The following is a 21,243-nucleotide window of genomic DNA, read 5'->3' as shown; positions in this document are numbered from 1 at the left end:
GGAGAACAGAGCCCTCATGCATGGGATTAGGGACTGGACACTTCCACCCTGTGAGGACACTGCAAGAAGACAGCTGCCTATTATCAGGAAGAGGTCCTCAGCAGACCCTGGATCTGCCGTCACCTTGACTGATCTTGAACTTCACAGCTTCCAGAATTGTAAATTTCTGAAGTTTATTAAGCCACCCAGTCTATGGGACTTTGTGACAGCAGCTAAACTAGGACACTAAGATTAACCAATAATTTGATTTGTCTAATTTGCCTCAGCATTCTATCAGTAAATTGTATCTATCCATCTTTCTGTCCACACACACACACACACACCCACCCACACTCACACGTTTTATAAATATGTTTTAATATTGAAGAGCAAGTTGGTGTGCCCCTTTACTCCGAAACACTTCAGTGTGCATTTCTCAAGTAAAAGAACATTCCCTTACAAGTTAAATACAGTTACCATGATCAGAAAATTTCACATTTCTACAACAATATTAGCTAAATAAAAACACACATTCACTGTTCACCTGTTGTCCCAAAAATGTCCCATAAAGGATCATTATCCCTCACCCGTCTAAGTTCAAATTCCAGATCACATATGCTACTTAGGCATCACCTTTCTTTAGCATCTTTCAACGTAGAACAGTTCCTCAGCCTGTCTTTGTGTTTCCTGAACTTGATACTTTTGAAGAATACAGGCCAATTTTGTTTGTCTGATGTTTTCTCAAGATGAGATTGAGGTTCTGAATTTTTTTCAGCGAAACAATGAAGTGATGAAGCTAGAAAGCCATAATCTGAAGAAGAGTGAGCCTGCCTGGCTGCCTCCCTGACTTCCCTCATATGAACATGGAATCAAAAGCGTATCTTACACAAAAGGGCATGATCCACGATTATTGTCATTTAATTTGATGCTGAAATTGGCCCAGATTTGGCGAGCAGAAACTCCTTCAAGACAGTGCCTGTATCCTTTTGACACATCCTAACGATTCCTTCAACACTTCCTTACCTTTTCGTCACATACTTTGCCAGCCCTTGAATCAGCCATTTCTAATTCAAAGAAATCCCAGTTCCCTTTAGTAGAAAATGGTATTTAAAATCCAAGAGTTGGAGCTATATCACACTGCTGTCAATGCTTCTAATGCATTATATATAGATATAGATATAGATATAGATATAGATAGATATGAAAGGACCTCAATACACACACACACACACAACACACACACAAACACACACATAGGTATGTATAAGCTGATAACTGCCATTCTGTATGTATTTGTCTACTTAAATATACATATATTAAGAGAGATGAAAAACCATGACTACTCTGATACCTCCGGTTCCAACCAAACACTACAATGTATATTCCACTATTCCTTATTTCTGTATTTGTAATTACCTCACCCAACATGTGAAATCTGGCTGCCAATATCCTTAATATACTTATATATTTTCTCCAGTCTAGAATACACAGAGGTAGTTTTAGAAGTGCTAAGCCATACCACTTCAAATAGTAAAAGTATTAATTATATGTTAATATTTTTTAGTTTTTTAGGTAAAATTTACAGACCCTGAAATATACAAATCTTAAAGGTACAAGTGAATAAATCCTTGTAACATACATCCTACCAAAGAGAACACTTCATCTCTTCATAAAGTCCCTCCCATAGTCCTTTCTAATCAACCCCTGTTCTCAAGGCAGCCAGTCTTTTTGACTTTTGTCCACCATAGATGAGTGTTGCCAGCTTTTGGAATTATTTGTAAATGGAATCATACAGTATGTACTCTTTTGAACCTGCTACATTGGCTCAACAGAAATGCTGGGGCAATTCAGCCATGGTGCTGTGTGCTTCGACAGTGTGTTCCTTTCCATTACTGGCAGCGTTCCGTTGTATTCATGTACTACAACTTGTTTATCTGTCGCACTGTTGCTGGACATTTGGAATGTTTGTTTCCAGTTTTGAGCTATTACGAATAAAGCCTGCTATGAACATTCTTACAGAAGTCTTTTTTGTGAACACAGGTTTTCAATTACGTTTGGCAAATATCAGAGTAAAATTCCTGGGTTGCAAGATAAATCTATGTTTAACTTTACAAGAAGGTGCCCTCCTTTTTTTCCATGCTTTATATTCTTAAGAATAGAGTTATCCAAATGATTTAGGCATTTTAAAGGAAAAGAAGTTAAAAAATAAAGGTGATCTATATCACACAAACAGCACAGGCTAAAAATCCTAACTATTCTGTAATGAGCGATGATAATGACCAGAGAAGGAAATCTGTGAGCTACACAGGCATGTGTGGAAAAGCTTGGAGGTAACACAGAGGAGGTCACTGATTCTTTGCAAATGCTTCCTTTAAAAACCTTTAAAATCCTAAACAGCATATAAAGGACCAGTAGATATTCATCCTGAGCCTATCCTAGCCCCAGGGGGAAAAAAGAAAAAGCAGCCACCTTCACTTGTTCTACAGTGTAACTGAGCACAGAAGAAATGCTACACAGAGCTGTTTCAAAGGATTACAGGAGAGTAAGTAAGGCACTGTATTAGTTCCTTCTCATGCTGCTAAGAAGACATACCCAAGACTGGGTAATTTATAAAGAAAAGAGGTTTAGTTGACTTACAGTTCCACATGACTGGGGAGGCCTCAGGAAACTTACAATCATAGTGGAAGGTACCACGTCACAGAGCGGCAGGAGAGATAATGAGTGCTGAGCAAAGGGGGGAAGCCCCTTACAAAACCATCAAATCTTGTGAGAACTCACTCACTATCATGAGAACAGGGGGAAATCGCCCCCATGATTCAATTATCTCCATCTGGTCATGTCCTTGACACATGGGGATTATTACAATTCAATGAACTCTGCCTGTGTTCTAGAAATACAACAACAAAGCCGCAAGCACATCACATCTGTTTTCGGCATAGTTTACTGAACATTTAAGCCCACTGTTGAAATGTACTGCCCCCAAAAAATATTCCTTTCAAAATATTAGTACTTGGCATGGTGGCTCATGCCTGCAATCCCACTTTCTATGCCTGGTGAAGATGCTATGAACATTTGTTGACATGATGACAAAGGATTTAGAATATTCTATAAACTTAGTTGATAAGGCAGAGACAGGGCTTGAAAGGATGAACCCCAATGTTCTACTGTGGGCAAAATGCTTTCAAACAGCATTGCATGCTGCAGAGAAATCGTCTATGAAAAGAAGAGTCTGCTGAGGTGGCAAACTTTATTTTTGCCTTATTTTTAAAAGTTGCCACAGCCACCCCAACCTTCAGCAACGACAATGCTGATACATCAGAAGCCATTTACATCTAGGCAAGAATCTCCCCCAGCAAAAAGATTACAACTTGCCGATGACTCAGATAATCATTAGCATTTTTTAGCAATAAAGCCACACATAAGTTTATTCATTTTTTTTTTTTGTTTTTTGAGACAGGATCTCACTCTGTTGCCCAAGCTGGAGTGCAGAGGCACAGAGATCAAGCAGTTCTCCTGCCCTGCCTCAGCCTCCCAAGTAATTGGGATTACAGGTGCCTGCCACCATGCTGGGCTAATTTTTTTTTTTTTTTTTTTAGTAGAGATGGGGTTTCACCATGTTGGCCAGGCTGGTCTTGAACTCCTGACCTCGTGATCCTCCTGCCTCGGCCTCCCAAAGCACTGGGATTATAGGCATGAGCCACTGCACCCAGGCATTATTTTTAATTAGTGAATGCACATTGCATTTTTAGACATAATATTATTACATACTTTATAGGCTACGGTAGAGTATAAACATAACTTTACATGCACTGAGAAACCAAAAAATTATTGTGACTCACTTTATTGTGATATTTGCTTTATTGGAGCAGTCTGAAACTGAACCCACAATACCTTCTAGATATGACTATATGTAAGGTTTTTAACAAATATTTATTTAGCAATGTGTCAAGCATTATCAGGTAAGGCTACTATTCTCATGGAGTTTAAATCCTATTGGGGGAGGGGAACAGATGAACAAGTAATTATCAACTTGTGAAAATGCCTATGACCAAAAAAGTATCTGATGGCTTTGCTGCCACCTTTAACAAACCACAATCTAGGTGTGATTGGATTTTGTGCATATCTACTCCATTACTGGAAAACTACTGTATTCTTTTTTACACAATGAGGAAATGCTCCCCAAATAACCTTTAAACAGCCCTTGAATTTATGGACTAGGACCACCCATCTTTATGGGCCTAAAGCAGCTCCTCTGTTATACCAGATTTCAAAATCCCTAGTCTAGCATAGACTTGCGGCTGCCAAGAATGGTGTGGCAAAACAGGTGGCAATTTAAAGTCTTGTGACAGAGGAATGTGTTTAGTTCCCACTTTTAACATTTTTATCATAATCGTTTGATATCATTTTTTAGACAAAATGATTCCTTGCCTACTAGCATAGTGAGTAATAAGATATGCATCTTCTATGTATCATCAGCATCACTTAATTATCATTGAATTGGGAACGGACTTTACAAGACAAACGGTTCACGTCTGTAATCTACTGTTAAGATTACGGGTTTTGCCTTAAGTACAAACAGATCACTGTCTTTAGCAAGCATTCCCTAGTATTTAAGGGGTCAATATGAACTATTTCCATACAGCAGGATATTGTATTCAACTCGGTAGAGAAGTGTTTTACACTAATACGCTCAGGAAGCCAACGTGCTTACGAGTGATGCTCCACACGGGTTTCTGAGGTTGCTACGGCTGTAGTTCATAAGGAGCAGCAAAGCTCCTGAAAAGAAATTTAGCCTAAAACAACCCATCCATAATTTATGCTAAGAGTTTTTCTCTCCAGTTTTCACAGAACACGAATATGCATGCCTGAAGATATTTCAGCTTGTGTAATAAGGTGAATATGGACTTTTCTTGTAGTCTTCCTGTGGGGTTCTTCTTCATGAAGAATGAGTGATTTTCCATCTGGGTGAGAAATTATTACTGGGCTCTTTGATTTTCAAAATTCAAAATGTCAGAATTTCACTTTACCTTACTGGAACACTGTATCTGTCAACTGGTTCCTCTGGCTTCTACATCCTGTGTTGATAATCAACAAGATAGGATACCTGCCTGCACTCCAGGTATTTGTTTATAACTATCATTTTGGACCATTCAAAGCCCACCACTTAGCCAAAGCCTGATTTTAAGAAACTTCTATTTGGGGAGCTGGAAAGAGACACGCTTTCTATCCACTCCTCCACATGCTTTCACTTCTACCCTTGGGTCACATCACGTTAGCCCTGTGGTTGTCAGCTGGAGTGAGTGAGGGCACTGGTGTTTAGTCCATGTTTGCTGCTACAAAGGAATACCTGAGGCTAGGTCATTTATAAATACAAAAGGTTTATTTGGCTCACCGATCTGCTGGTGAGGGCTTCCGGCTGCTTCCACTCCTGGAGGAAGCAAAGGGCAACCAGTATGTGCAGATATCACATGACCAGAGAGGAAGCAAGAGAGGGAGTGGAGTTTCAACAGCAGACTTGTTAGGGCCAAAACAAACCATACACAAAACCATAGCAATAGGTAACAAGAACTGACTCCAGGTAATTCTAACTTATGTCTACTCTAATCCAGCCTTCTGTATGGTCAACCGCACTTTGAACACTGAACCACATCGTAATACTATGCCTTTGAAACTTACTGAAAATTGCTGTAAATCAGAAATGTAAACTTATTTGCATTTTCATAAAATCCAAGATTAAAAACCTTGTCCTGAAAAAGACTGATCGGTATCCTTCCCTTAGGGGATAAGGAAATCAATTTTGGTTTACACTTCACCTGATTAAACATTAAAAGCCAGATTTGCCACTCATTCATAGAAAAGTATTACCTCTTACAAATTGTTTTCTTTCTAGTTCTTCCTCTGTTGTATTTGGTTATGCTTCTTTATCTGGTAATCAATTAGAAAACCTCTTTTTAAACGGTATAGTAAGAAAAGCAATGGAAAGTGAGTAAATGGTAATTAGTTGTGAAGGAACAGGTCGAGCTGCAATAGGGAGGATTTGGGAGGCTGACAGTGCCTCTCGAAGCCCTTAAAGACTCTCTTTGGGCCATCCTCCTCTCTCTGTCCCACAGCATCATCAAACTTTCTCTGTCTACTGAATCATTTCCACAAACACATAAACATGCTGTCATTTATCCCATATTTTAAGAGAAAAATACTAAAACAAAACCAGGGCTTTTTGTTGCCTCTTCATGACTCTCCTATATATTTACCACCCATTTCTCTCCTCTCTTTTCAGGTAAAACTCCATAAAACAATTGTATCTGTTGCTGCCTACAATTTCTCTTCTCTCACAAACTCCAGTTGCTCCAAGAAAACAGCTTTCACTGAGTCACCAGTGACCCCACACTGCCAAACCCAAAGACCAGCTCTCAATCTTCCTTTCCCTTAAAACTCCAGCACCATTTGACATAGTTGATTGCTTTATTTTATTTTAAATAATATTTATTTAAAAGAAACATATGCCCCTGATTCTCTTCCCACCTCTTGGACAATTGTTTTCAGTCTTCCTTTCTAGTTCTTCCTCCCTTAGAAGTCTCAGACTTCTAAATGTCATGTTCCAGGGTTGAGCCATACTCACTGGTCAAGTGATCTCACCTGGGTTCATGACTTTAGCTACTATCTGTATGCGGATGGTTCTTAAATCATCATATTACTAATGATCTCAAATTTATATCTCTAACTCAGAACATTTACCGGAACTCCAGTCTCATATATACAACTTACTACTTAACAACTCCCATCTGGAAATCTATTGGGCATCTCCAACTTAGCACATTCAAAACTGACTGTCTGACAGGAACCGCCCCCTGAACACACACCCTGACCTGTCCGTCCTGCAGGCCCTCCCACGGAGGGCCTCCCAGCCTTCCAACGGCTCAGGCAAAACCCTGATGCCTCCTTTCTTCCTTCTTTTTTAATAGCACACGTCTGGATTAATCAATAATTCTTGCTAGCCCTCCCTTCAAAATAAACACAGAATTCTACCAAACCCAAGCATTTTCCCCTACCTCCATTACCACCAGCCTGCTCCAATCTCTTTATTAGACTTACTACACTAGCTTTCTATTTGCCAATCACCCTTGGCAATGAAAAATTATTCTTTGAAAGTGCTGTTGAATTCATTTACTTAGGATTTCTGAACTTTTGTTTGTGCTAATAAAACTGGTTAACAGTCTCTTAATTTAATGTTTTTTCTCTTTTGTTTAATGCTCTAACTTTTGTGTCAAAAATAATATTCCCTTTTGAGATAAGCTATTTTCCTAGCTTTCAAAGTGCACAATTCATATAATGTAGAAATTTCTCCGCTTTAATGTTTGGTGGAATTATTCAGCAAAAGCTTTTGGGCCTCGGGTCATTTTAGGTGGTCTTTTCCTAATTTTTTCAATATATTCAGGTTTCTTAACTCTTCTTCAATTTTGATAGTTTGTAATTTCCTCAAAATTGGCCATTTCATATAAATTTGCAATTATATTGAAAGAGATCAAATGAAGAGACTAAGAGGCAGAAATGAAGTCCACAGGCAAACAGCCCGGGCGGCGCCCTGAGCCTAGTTAAAGATCGACCCCGGACCTAACCGATTAAGGTTATCTATAGACTCCAGACATTGTAAGGACAAACGTTGTGAAAGTCTCTGTCCTGCTCTAATTACCAGTGTCTGCCACATATCTTAGTCCTGGGCCCAGTACAAACAATCCTCTATTTTGTCCCAACTTCCTGAGCCCCATATGCCTGCCCGACACAAACACATGAAGAAAAACAACACCTGGGGAAGCTGCAATAAGGTTACAACCGTTTGTAAAAGCGCAGGAACCGATAAGAAGGCTGCTAAAAGCATAACTTCACATTAACATGTAAACCCATTGTAATGCTGTAGCCTAGAGAAATGCCTTGTTCCTCTGTAACCTGACAACTCCTGTTTACCTCGAGCTATAAATAGCAAGCGCACGCATTGTCTGGGGCCCTCTTGTATGTTGTGGAACGGAGGGACCAAGTTCGAACTTGCATTAAAGATCCTTGCCGCTTGGCTTTGACTCTGGACTCTGGTGGTCTTCTTCGGGGAACAAACGGTCTGGGCATAACAATATTAGTATATAATATTTGCTATTCTCTATTTAACTATTGATAACATCCCTGGTGTCCATATTTATATTCCCTTTCTCATTCTTAATGCCTCTGTTTTCTTTTTTCTTAAATAGATCGCCAAAGTCAATCTATTTTATAGAAGTGATATATTTAAAGAACTATCTTTTGCATTATTAATCAAGTCTATATTTTAAATTTTGCTCCATTAATTTCTTCTCATATTTCATTAATTCATCCCCTGTGTTTTTTAAATTTGTTTTGGGTTTTCTAATAAATAACTGTAAGGACATAAATTTTAATCTTATTCTGGCTCTGTCTCTCAGGTTTGGTAGACTTTATCCCCATTTTACATTTGGGTTTAAAAAGCCATTTTTCAAAAGGTCTTTCAGATTAGAATGGCAAAGTAAGAATTCAAATCTAAGTGTCATTTACATTATACCAGAGAAGTTCTTTTGAATGTATAACACACAGAAGAAATAGAGATGCATTCTCGTAAAAGGAATACGACTAGTTAACATACAGAAGTATGTGTATTTGCTTTAAATAAAAACATTAAAACAGTGTCACACCATTTACATGTGAAAAGATATGTAATTGTTATTTTAATGGGACTGCAATGAAACCTTCAACTGTAACAGTAATTTAGTTAAACCAACTTAACAGTGTGTGTTAAATGTCATAAATTAGTCATGTCCTTTGACCTAGTAACACTGGATCCTAGCATTGTTCTTTAGGAAATATTTCACAAGAATAAAACTGCTATATACATAAATATAACCAGTCTACGAAAAATTAAAAACAATCTAAAGGTCTACCAATAGAATGAAAAAGTAAAAAATCATCACACAGAAACTCAATGGGCATTTTTAGTCACTAAAGATAATTTTAGACTGCATAAAATCATGAAATGCTTATAGCACAGTAAAAACCAGAAATCAAAATAATATGTGTATTGTAATTATTACCAAGTAAATATATGCATGTGAAGAAGACACTAGAAATAAACATTCCCAACTGATATAATTGACTGGATTAGAATGATTTCAATATATCTCAGAGGCATAGTCCTGATCTCTTGAAAATGCAAGCAGAAATGATTTCAACTGAATAAAAGTAGCTTTAGACAAAGCTCATAGGAACAGGATCCAAGAGCAGGTATTGGAAGTAGTCTTCAAAAGGTAAATTCCAGTGTGATGCTCAACCCCAAATACAGAAATAAGAAGAGAGTCGATGGAAAGACATTTTGATATACAGAATAACAAAACAACAAGGTCTCGTATCACATAACCTCAGTCTTCTCAAAAATATAGAGGCCACTATAATTAAGAATGATGGAGACAAGGTTAGAGCTGACAATTAAGTGGAGAGAAAAAAATCTAGAACACCTGCCATGTAAAGAAATCTCATCAAGCCTGTATTTTGAAGCAAAGGAAAACGCTGTAGCCAATCAGCCAAGAAAGCTCATATTTAATAGAAAAAATAAAATAACATAAATAATCACTAAAGAAATGATGGCTTTCACAACTATGTACTGGGAGTGTCTTCTCTAACATTACTGCAATCGACTTTAAGAAAATTCTATTCACGGAATAATATATGCTTGCATAATAATTATCTGGTCAGTGGTTTAATGATTTCCACAAGGCTCAGGTACTCTTACTTTTCAAGTCATTCACTCAGTTAAGGTAATGAACAGATTCATACAGAAACTCCGAAAATTCTAAATTCTATATTCAGTGACTGATTAGTTGTAGAGCATAATTGTGATCACAACTAGTCAGATGTTACCAAAGTTTCATTTGAAATCACAGGGTACAGTTGATTACGTTAATACTCCTGTTTGGGGGAACGTCTTTTATAGAGTTCCTCTTACTTTCTGAGAAGTGATACATTTGAAAGAGCTGAGGCAACAAAGCATCCCACCCTAGGTCTTCTGCAGCCAGGAGGTTCTCAAGCAGTACTGTAAGAACACATGCCAGTTAAGGAACTTCTACCATGCATTCCCTCATGGCTCAACACTGTAAAATGTTTTAAGCAAAACAAACAACAAAAAGAACAGTTAAACTGCAAATAAGAAATAACATACAAGATACAAAATAATAAGAGATCTGAATAGCAGGGACATATTCCTGTGTGAAATCACCAAAACATTCCTTAAAGAAGTAATGTTCGGCCGGGCGCGGTGGCTCAAGCCTGTAATCCCAGCACTTTGGGAGGCCCAGACGGGCGAACCACGAGGTCAGGAGATCGAGACCATCCTGGCTAACACGGAGAAACCCCGTCTCTACTAAAAAATACAAAAAACTAGCCAGGCGAGGTGGCGGGCGCCTGTAGTCCCAGCTACTCGGGAGGCTGAGGCAGGGGAATGGTGTACACCCGGGAGGCAGAGCTTGCAGTGAGCTGAGATCCGGCCACTGCACTCCAGCCTGGGCGACAGAGCGAGACTCCGTCAAAAAAAAAAAAAAAAAAAAGAAGTAATGTTCACCTTCATAAAAACTTTTCCCCTTCTATGTAAACTTAGCATGGCTCTTCCAGTTCAAATTTGCAGTAAAAACATTTTGAAGGAAAAATCTGAAAAACTACCATCGAGTATTATGCTTATTACTGGGTGATGAAGTAATCTGTACAATGACCCCCACCATTTACTTGGGTAAACTGTGACACGCAATTTACCCATGTAACAAACCTGCACATGTATCCTCAATCCTAAAATAAAAGTCAGAAACAAGAAAAAAAAAAAAAACATTTTGTGCAACTTCTTATTAGGCTAAATGAGGTTCTAATTCTACTATTAGTATTTGTAAGTATTCAGACATACATCTAACATCCTAAATTTTTAATGACATTACTATTACAGAGAAGTACGGCTTCAACCAAATAAAACTAGACTCTGTAAGGAAAAATTTTAAATAAATGCCTGATATTGAGAAAAAGAGAAAAAAGCAAAAGAGAGAGAAACAGAGCGAGTGAGTTTCTAAGTGTCTTTGGGCTACTGCTTTTTCGAGCTTCCATCAAACAATAGGAAAATTAAGCCCTACACATGCACCCGCATCCCTGGGCTTCATCCTCTGCTACTCCACACATCTGCCAGGCCGGCCTACCTGTCCACTCCCCCGCTGCTGACCATTTCCTTCCACTGTGCCCTGGAACTCACTAGCATGTGCAAACCCCTTCTATTCTCAAACTCCTCTGAAAGAAACCATTTTTCACAATTTTGCCCTAACCGAAACCTTCCTGCCCTCCTAATAATACTGTTTCCTATAACAAAACTGATTATAGCATAATATAAAATTAATCTGTAGAATATATGGGCATAAGTATTAATAGATACTTCAGAAATTTCTTAAATGCAGTAACAGAAATTTTATAAATATGAAGAAATCCCGACTGGCTACACCAGGAAAAATAAATATTTTCAAGTTGACATCCTATGAAAATCTTCCCCTTCTCATATGAAATAAACAAAAGTGAAAAGGGGAAAGCTGAATTAGTGATGAAATTAGGCAACTATGGCTGCTACATGCCACAAAATTCAAGACAATTTGGCTAGACGTACCAATGAAGCCAACTTTAAAACATTCACTAAGAACTTAATGAGAATGTCTCCTTCCCAAGAAAATTACACTGTTGCATCAAGTCCATAAAAAATATTCTGGGGAAAGTAATGACACAAGATCCCATTTAATATGCTGAGAGTTGGATATGAGTTCATGCTCGTGTCTGCAACAGGGTCCTGTATTTAGAAACACACGGAATAGAAATCCAGAGAAACTTAATGATTCACTAACTGAATTACGCATTTCTTTTAAAACTTGGCATACAGAAACACTAAATAAAATAGATACAGTCATACTGTTCACTATGCCAGGTTAAAAGGAAGACAAGATAATGAAATCTGAATTCCAGTACAGCAATTTGTTTCAATCAACCTAGAGAAAAATCACTGTGATCAGCTCCCCCAGGAGAATGTCCGCAACTCCAGTTTCCTCGGGGTTCCCCTCAGTCACTCCAGACTGAACTGGTGCCACTGATGCTCATTATCTAGCCTCCAACCCACTAAACAGGAAGATGCTAAGGACATTTACATGAATAGTAAACAGAGATAAGGATAATCTATTAATGAAGAGCAGATCTAACATCACTCAAGGATAAATATATTTTTGTAAAAAAAAATCAGCAAATGACTCCTCAACACATAAGACAAAAAGAAGAAAAAAAACCACAAAAATATCCAAAGCCTTAGTATTATACTAATACAGAGGATAGAAGTGAATTTGGGATGTCGTGTGAGAAGGAAGATATGCAAAATATTAAGGAAAGCATCTGTTTTACACTCTCAAGATAATTAAAGAATTAACAATGAGAGATTATCAAATAGTATAATAAGACAGATTGAAATGAAGAAGAAACACCCAAAATACAGAAGTAACCTTTAATTTTAAAAGAGTCATTACGAATTTAAGCAGAATGAGAAACAGTAGAGAAGTTCAAGTCAATGACAAAGAGAATAAATCTGAGAGGTTCTAGAATGTGTAGTAAAAGAACCAGGAGAGGAGAAAGACATGGGTATGTCTGATGATCTTAAAGAGAACGAAATAAATGAGAAAGAACCGATGCACCAAGAAACAAGTGGCATAATACCCTGAACTAAAAAGGACTTTGAAACGGATTGAGAAAGCTCACCACATACTAGGTTAAATTACTCAAAATTAAAGCATCTACATGACCTGGTAAGAATAACAAATTCAAAGAGCAAATGAGACACTTACAAATACATTCAGCAATGAAAAAGGCAACATTTACTAAGAAAAAGAATCAGAATGGTCTCAGATTTCTTCTTGAAAACATTAAATACAAGAGTGTGATGAAAAATACTACAGCATCTTGGGGGTTAAGTCTATACCCAAGAATTCTAGACCTGGCTGGAGCTGGGCATTTTCTAGCAACTCAGCATCCAAATACTCTTCTTAATCTGATGATTTTATCTCCCTGTTCTTGTCAGAAATCTTTTTGACTTAGGAGCTGCAACCACTTAAAAAGAGTAACAGTAATCATAACATAAAGGATTAATACTGTGGATTAGATGGGAACAAACGACCAATAGAGATATGACTGATAGAGTATCCCTCAAATCTCCCCCAGCCGCATCATCTCTGACCAAGGCTCCTTCCTTGGCTCACTCAGATCTAGTCAAGATGGCCGCCTTGCTATGCCTCCAGCAATGTGCCAAGCATACTCCTGTCTCGGAGCCTTTGCACTTCCTGTACCACCTGCCTAGAAAGCTCCTACTCAGTTCTCAGCATGGCTCACTCCTTCACTTCCCTTAAGTTTTTCCTCAAATGTGTTCCCAGTGAGCCTTGCCTGGCCCCACATCATCTACCCTGCCTCTCCCTTTTCTGTCTCCACAGCACTCATTACCACTGAGCACAGTGCATGTCTTATTTATTGTTTATGGACTCTACCCCACACTATGGAAATGCCATGAGTGCAGGGATTTCTATCTAGTTTATCTTTGATGTATCTCAAGAGCCTAGATGAACTGGGACTCACCTAATATTTGTTGATTAAATGACAATGACTGCTTAGAAAAATATGGTAGGTTAAGATACCCTGGTTTCTATAACGCATTTGACACAATTTCACATTATTCTCATAGGTGATATTTCCACACTCGGCGTTTCCTAGATGATAATTATTGTAAAGGGGGCACAGGAAAACAACTTGGAAAAAAAACTCAAATTTGAGGCTTCAAAACACAGAGAAATAAATAATATGTTAGATAACAGAAATAAGACTGAGACTCATCTCAACAGGTTGAGATGGATCAAAACAAGATGGAATGAAGGTGAAATAAATGTACAGTCCTGCAGTTAAAATTCTAAAACAAAATCTGCTGACAAAGAAACTTTTTGATCTCCTCTGACTTCACTGATTTCTCCTTCTTCCTCTCCTCTGCTGACTTTTACACATCTTCTCCACCACTCAGCAAGTGGAGTGTCCAGTTTAGTGCTTGTGTCTTGACTCTCTTCTCCACAGACAAGCTCTCTAAGAAGTGTCACCTACTCCCACAGCCTTAAACATCATTTATACACCACAAACTCCCAAATGCATATCTCTACCTAGGAACTTTTCTTTTAATTTGACCATATATGCACTTGTTTTCTAAAAATCTCCAATTCCGTATCTAATTCCTTAAACTTACTAATTTCCCAGTCTCAATCAACCCCGTTCCTCCTCCAGTCTTCTCCATAACAGTAAAGAGAAATTTTATTCTTTCAAGTGCTCAGACCAAAAAAGTTGGGAGTCGTTACTGAGTCCTCTCTTCTCACTCACCATATACAACTACAAGCCAACAATACAACAGTAAGTTTCCCAACTGACTGAAAGACCCTCTTCTCAGCCAAGCGCATTCCAAAGTAGACCTGAAAATCTAGTTCGGGCAGTGACTGGGGGGCAGGGGGTTGGACATGCCTCATTATAACCTCCTCCCTTTGACATTCAGGCACAGCTGACCAGCATTGACACTAAAACAGGTTTTAAGACTGATGAAACAGACTTTTGGTGGCTGTAAGACATCAAACTCCAGCCTGATTCTAGTACAGCAGCATCACGTGACAGCAGGTGCTGAAAGAAATTGAAGTGTTTTAACCCAAATATATTTCTCTGACACATTTTGAAACGGCCCTGCAAAGCTGTCTCCTGTGGGGAAAATCTACATTCTGTAGAGAAACCCCTTCCTTTTCCGGGTCTTTTCTCTGAACCAGGAGAGTCTAAGAGTCTGGTAGCTTTTCAGGTCTGATAAGAGCTCTGAAACCTGCTACTTGGAGGCTTCATTTGCATGATAAATGCTTGGTCTCTAAAACCCTGACCATAAGCCAGACATCCCTTTCTATTGATTCCAGGTCTTTGATAATAACTCTTTCAACCATTCAACCAATTGCCCATCAGAAAATTGTTGACTCCAACTGTGACCTGGACACTACCTGGCCCCCATGCTTCCAGCTGTCCCACCTTTCCAGACCAAACCAAGGGACATGTACTGAATGACATCTTACGTCTCCCTAGCTGTGGCCCAACTACTGTGGACACATCTCAGAAGCTCCTAAGGTCATGTCATAGGCATGTCCTTAACCTTGTCAAAATCAGCTTCTAAGTTGACTGTGACACGTCTCCGATACTTTTTGGTTTATGCTCCCATAAGCAAAACCTGTTTGCTCTTTCTTCTTCTACACCCAACCTCTGATCCTAGTTCACCATTACAACCCTAACCCTAGACATCATCCTCCCCTGCCTACACTCCTAGACTACCACCGGGTCTACCTGTTTCCACTCTTACTGTGTATACTCTCAATTCGGCAGCTAGAAGAAGGCCTAAATACCCCCAATTCCATTCCAACCTCATTTCTCACTGGTCTCCGCATGACTCACTCTGCTCATCACAATGGCCTACCTCAGGGCCTCTGCAGTTGCTGTCTCCTCCTTCTGCTGATGCTCTCATTCCCTTCAGATTCCTCTCAAATTTCACTTAGGAAATTAACCTCTCTTGACCACTGCATATGTGCAATAAGCCAATAAGCACCCTCTGAACCCACCATCACTCTCAAGCCCCTTATTCTGCTTTATTCTTCCATGTCTTTATCACAGTATTTATCACTGCCTGATAGATGTACACACACACAAACAATATACACATCATACGAATTTTCTGAACTGTTTCCACAACTCCCCTCTATATTATGAGAACTTGAATCCTGTCAATTTTGCTCACCATTGTATCTACACTACCTTAGAACAATGCCTGAAACACAAATGCTCAAAAAATAATGGTCATTGAATGATAGGTTAGAAGACAGGGAGACAAAGAGAGGAAAGAAAAATAGAAAAAAGGGAAGGGGAAGAGACATAAGACCTACAGGTCTGACTTCATGAAAAAATAGTGACAGTTTACTCAAAGCTCAATAACAAGAAACGCAATGCAGTTTCTTAAAAAAACGAATTCTCCATTAAAACCGTATTGACAGATACATAGGTTTCAAACTAAGACAGGTATCTGTCCCACCTCCTTTTACCAGCCTCAAGACAAAATTAGTCTGTAGTGTTAAGGTTACAATGTTTTAAAGATATATTAATAATATATAGTTTGTCCAAAGAATGTCAACCCACATCTTAAGGAGGCATATGGAAAATAAAGTTTAGAAACTAGGATCTTTTACTAGAAAAGAACTAACATAATCCGTATACTCAAAGAGTTTGCATATGAAATAAAAGTCAAAACAAATACTGGAAAATGGCCATTTTGGGAGGCTGCTTGGTTCTAAATGAGAAAGTACTTCATAATAATTAGAACTGCCTAGGCTGGGCTCAGTGGCTCAAACCTGTAATCCCAGCACTTTGGGAGGCTGAGGTGGGAAGATCACTTGAGCCTAGGAGTTCGACACTAGCTTGGGCAACATGGAGACACCCCATCTCTATAAAAAGAAAAAAATTAGCCAGGCATGGTGGCACAGGCCTATAGTCCCAGCTATTTAGAAGGCTGAGGTGGGAGGCTCATCTGGACTCAGGCAGTCAAGGCTGAAGTGAGCTGAGACTGTCCCACTGCATTTCAGCCTTGGTGATGAAGTGAGGCTTTGCCGCAATAAAAAAAAAAAAAAAAAAAAAAAGTATATGAGAAAGAGAAAGGGGAAAGAAAAAAGAAAACAAAAACACAACAGAACTGCCGGAGAGTATAACCATCATCCTCAGTGGAACTAGAGAGCATGCTTTCTATCAGGGATGTGTTAGAACAGAAGCCCTGTGGCCAGTCACCATCTACCGAAAGGTTGCCCGAGGAATTTCTAAATCTGAATCTTTACTGAAAATAGTGGCATACTATTTCATAAAGGAAACTCTGAGTATTAGTCAAATAAGCATTGATCAAGATACGGGTTACATTTTTTAAAGAAAACATTACAGAGATCTTGGCAACTGATACCATTTCTAGGTTATCAGCTCACACCTTTAGTATTTCTCAATTAGAGATGCACTTTTCTCCAAATTTGGCATAATATCAGAGAATCTTATAAATAATAGCAAAGAAAAGTCACTACATACAGTTTCATCATTTTTTCTAATGGCCTTATAAGACAGTATGTGGTATTGTCAATGACACTGTCTGAACACATGGCAGCTGTGCCAATATCAACACTAATATTTTATGACTCTGCCAAAGTTCACTTTTCAGAGTCCCCATCTTACCCTCAAGCATCACTTTTTAGCATTTTCTGCTACTCCTAGCAGCTGCCAAAATTCTAGGTTCACCCCTCTCTCACTTCCTGGTAGCTTCTGAGCATCCAGACCAAGCAACTCTTCAGCTGTGAGTTCCACAAACGTGAAATTAATAACAAAGGCACCCAGTGAAACCCTGAGACTCACAGAAACCTCAAGAGTCTCCTACATTGCTATGGACAGAAGGAATTCTGCCCTCGCCTATCTCCAAACCCCCAGCCCCCAGCACTGGCCCAGGTCATTTTAGAGATTTCTTTCTTCAGATGATCAAAAATAGAGGAATATATCTGCATATGTGATTCTATTAACAGTTTTTCAATGTATATATTACAATAAAAACTGATCTCTAAGGTTGCATTCAGTTCCATTCAAACTGATTATTTGCAATATTTCATCTACACTTAAGATCTTTGTGTAATACAGGAAAAACTAAGACACTTTTTTCCAAATGTAATCACTTATAATTTTATAGCATAAACAGTATGCTAAATGCTTTCAGTACTCACCTGCCATAGTTTTTAAGCTTGCTAAGGCTCTTAAAGTTAACCGGGCCATGAAAAGAGTACCTTTAATATTTATAAAATTTCTAAGCAATATTATGTTTTCAACACATGAGTTGTCTTTTGTTCTCCCAAAAAGAAAGTGCATGAACTCAAAGGCAGAGGCTGGGCGGGTAGCAGACATGAGTAAAGCCGGCTACATGGAGGACTGAGGCTGACTCGAGAACATCGTGCATCTGAAGGCAGCTTCCGCTTCCCACCCTGGGAAGACTGCTGCCCTGTGAGAGTGACGTTACCTTCTGGTTCCAGAGAAGCCAGAAATCCAACCTTTACTACAGTGTCTCAATTTCTACATGTTGGCAACTGATTCAGAAAATCCCACAGGCACGTGTAGCCGAACAAAATGCATCTGTGTGCCGTATTCAGAATTGAGGCCTCCAATTTGCACCCTCTCTACCGACTTTATTCCATATTAACGAGTGATACTTTGGAGAGGGAATTCAGTTTTTGCCATTATCTTTCTAACACTTAATGTGTTAGGGTACTGAAAAATAAAACATTCATTTCCTATATTGTAGTCGTAAAAATAATATTCACGTTACTTACCCTGCTGACTTCCTTAGGAGCCGATTCATCTGGGGACAGAGAAGGAAGAGGGAAAAACACAATCAGAGACTGAGTAGGTTTTAAAATACAAAATATGTTATTTGCTTTCAATAAACTTGAATGGTTTCTTGCAATGCTTCCTCTTATGAAATCTACAAATTTGATTTTTTAAAACTGTAAAAGTTGAACATAACAAATTATGACTTAAGAAGTATACATTAATTTCACAGGGAAACTGAAATACCACCACTGCATTACCTTTCTAGAGGTTCTAAAATGGACATGATATGCCTGTAAGAATAGCTACACTGTGGTATATTCAACCACACATACCGAAAATGGGGTTGATAACACTTCAGTATTCTATACAATACAACCCACATGAATATCCCAAATGACCTTTCACACTCGTGCTTTGAAGGTTACAGCAGACCTGGAGCTGGTGTGAGCTGTTCTGCTGAAATAAGAAATGTACCTGCATGGAACTCTGGTCAAGGCGTGAAACATACCCACTAATAACAGTGCTGCTTTGTTCCATGTGTCTGAGGAGTTCGGGGGTTGTTTATACCAGCTTGTCAGCATTGCTGATTGGTAAAGTGAGACTGGGGTGGTTTGCACAGGGTCTAGGTGAGAATCCCTGGAAGGCTCTCCCACTGGGGCTGGCTACAGGCAAGAAAATGCCTGTGTGACCAACAGGGTGTAGAACAAGCTGGCAGACACCCACTCTCAGTCCATGGTTCTGAGTGTTGCACACACAGGTCATTGATTCTGGCCTGTGAGAAAGTGTGTGTCCCTAAGAGGAGAGGCTCCTGGAGCTCAGTCTGGCATCGACAGGCTCCTTGCTGTCTTTTTCCTGTAATAAACTTGAGATCTGCAAGGACTGCCATTTTGGTTCCTGTGTCTTCTTGAGCAATCAAATCCTGTTGTCTGTCACCATCAGAACGAACTTAATGTACCAAAACTGGAATGTAGCTCAATGCTTTAGGACAGTAGGTATTCAGATCGACAGTACCTAGTTTTTGTATTACTGTATTAATACACAATTGCTCATATATTTTCTTACCATTGTTGCATAATGGTTAGAGTATGGCCTCTGACTTCCCTAAGAATGTAACACATGTAATGATGTCATAGGAAAAATGTCTTGTCTTCTACATTGAAGTGGCACCACAGAAATATTTCATTTACTCTTCAACTCCTAATCCTCTCTGAAGATGAGACTATTTAATCATTACAACAAATTTATTAACAGATTCTAAAGTTACAGAGACATATGTGCTTTTAATTTTTTTAAAGTTTTGATCTAAAACATTTAATGAGAATGTTTGAAAAAGTCAAACAATTAAAAAGTATATAATGAAAAGGAGCAATGTGTGAACAGGTTTAACACCAAGACTGCATGCAGTCACCTAGCTATGACATTGTGGAATTTTCTACCCTCTGCTAGTCACCACTACAGATCTGAAAATTAGTTCAAGGACAGTGTGAATGTCCAGACATCTGTAAATAAATGTTCCTTTGGCTTTTTCTCTTAGTCTTGCTTAGTTAGTACTTCTCAAATTTGAGTGTGCATAAGATAGCCTATGACATGTGTTTACAAAATCAACAAGTTTTGCTTTATGGGCAATTTAAAGTATTTGAAAGAAAAAAGTTTACCTATAGCCGATTTCTGGCTTTTCACCTTAGGAGCTGATTTAGAAAATCATTTTCTCCAACTTAACACTCAATTTTAGTTAAATCAATGTTAAGTCTAGTATATTTAAAAACTATAGTATTTTACTTAGCTGAGAAAATTAATGAACACAGTGGGATTTCTTGTGTAAGGGAACATTGCTTCCTATTTCTGATAATTGGAATTTTCATTTAGTTGAATTCTCTTGCCCAAGAAAAATTTAAGCATGTTGAAGACAGAAACTTTACTTTCTCTTCTACAGTAGAGTTGCACTGTGGGAATACATATGATGGACAGTGGTTTAGAGCAGGGGTTCGGAACCGGGCCACACAGCTGGAGGTGGGCGGTGGCAAGTGAGCGAAGCTTCGTCCGTATTGACAACCGCTCTCCATCACTGGCATTACTGCCTGAGCGCCGCCTCCTGTCAGGTCAGCAGTGGCATTTGATTTTCATGGAGCGCAAACCCTATCACGAACTGCACTTGCTAAGGATCTAGGCTGTGCCCTCCTTATGAGGATCCAATGCCTGATGATCTGAGGTGGAGCTGAGGTGGTGATGCTAGCGCTGGGGACTGGCTGCAAATACAGATTAACATTAGCAGGGAGGTCTGACTACACAGAGATCACAGAAAATTAACTGCTGGCAGACACATATCAAAACTCTATCAGTGAGAGGCAAGTGACAAGCTGCATCTGGTTGGTGGCAGGCTTTACAGTGGCAAGTGAGCTGATGTGCTTCAAATTGCACAGCTGCATCTCGTGGCAGCTTTAACCTAGAATCTGACACTTATTCAGTCGACGTGTGACCTGCCTATTATTTTATTTACCACTTCCATCTGCACCTCTTTCCCACACTATGCACTTGTCTCAGTCACAGTTTTGGTAAGCCCAAAGTCAATCCTAGCTGAAATGAGTAAAAGACAGACAACACTGTAGAGCTTCTTTGAAAAGGGGGAAGACCTAATCATGAGAAAACAGAAGACTCTAAGACTGCCAACGAAAAGAAAGCTGTATTTAAAAGAAAATACCAAGTCCTATTTAAATTATGGGTTCACTGCAACAGGTGATGCACATTCTCCAAGTCCACTTTGTATATGTG

At 38.9% G+C, this 21,243-nt stretch overlaps 1 protein-coding gene across 2 annotated transcripts in view; it reads right to left on the bottom strand.

Moving 5' to 3' along the window:
- Nucleotides 1–21,243, bottom strand: part of PDE10A (phosphodiesterase 10A) — a 347,007-nt gene that overhangs the window by 127,437 nt on the left and 198,327 nt on the right. For both annotated transcript variants that reach the window (XM_033234261.1, XM_033234262.1), the window contains exon 3: nt 18,474–18,502. In XM_033234261.1, the coding sequence (XP_033090152.1) occupies nt 18,474–18,502 (29 nt within the window). The remainder of the gene's footprint in view (nt 1–18,473; nt 18,503–21,243) is intronic.

The sequence above is a fragment of the Trachypithecus francoisi genome, unplaced genomic scaffold (assembly GCF_009764315.1).
Source record: "Trachypithecus francoisi isolate TF-2019V2 unplaced genomic scaffold, Tfra_2.0 Lachesis_group15, whole genome shotgun sequence".
Lineage (NCBI taxonomy): Eukaryota > Metazoa > Chordata > Mammalia > Primates > Cercopithecidae > Trachypithecus > Trachypithecus francoisi.
The sequence above is the reverse complement of the archived record's forward strand: the minus strand, read 5'-3'. Positions and strand labels throughout refer to the sequence as shown.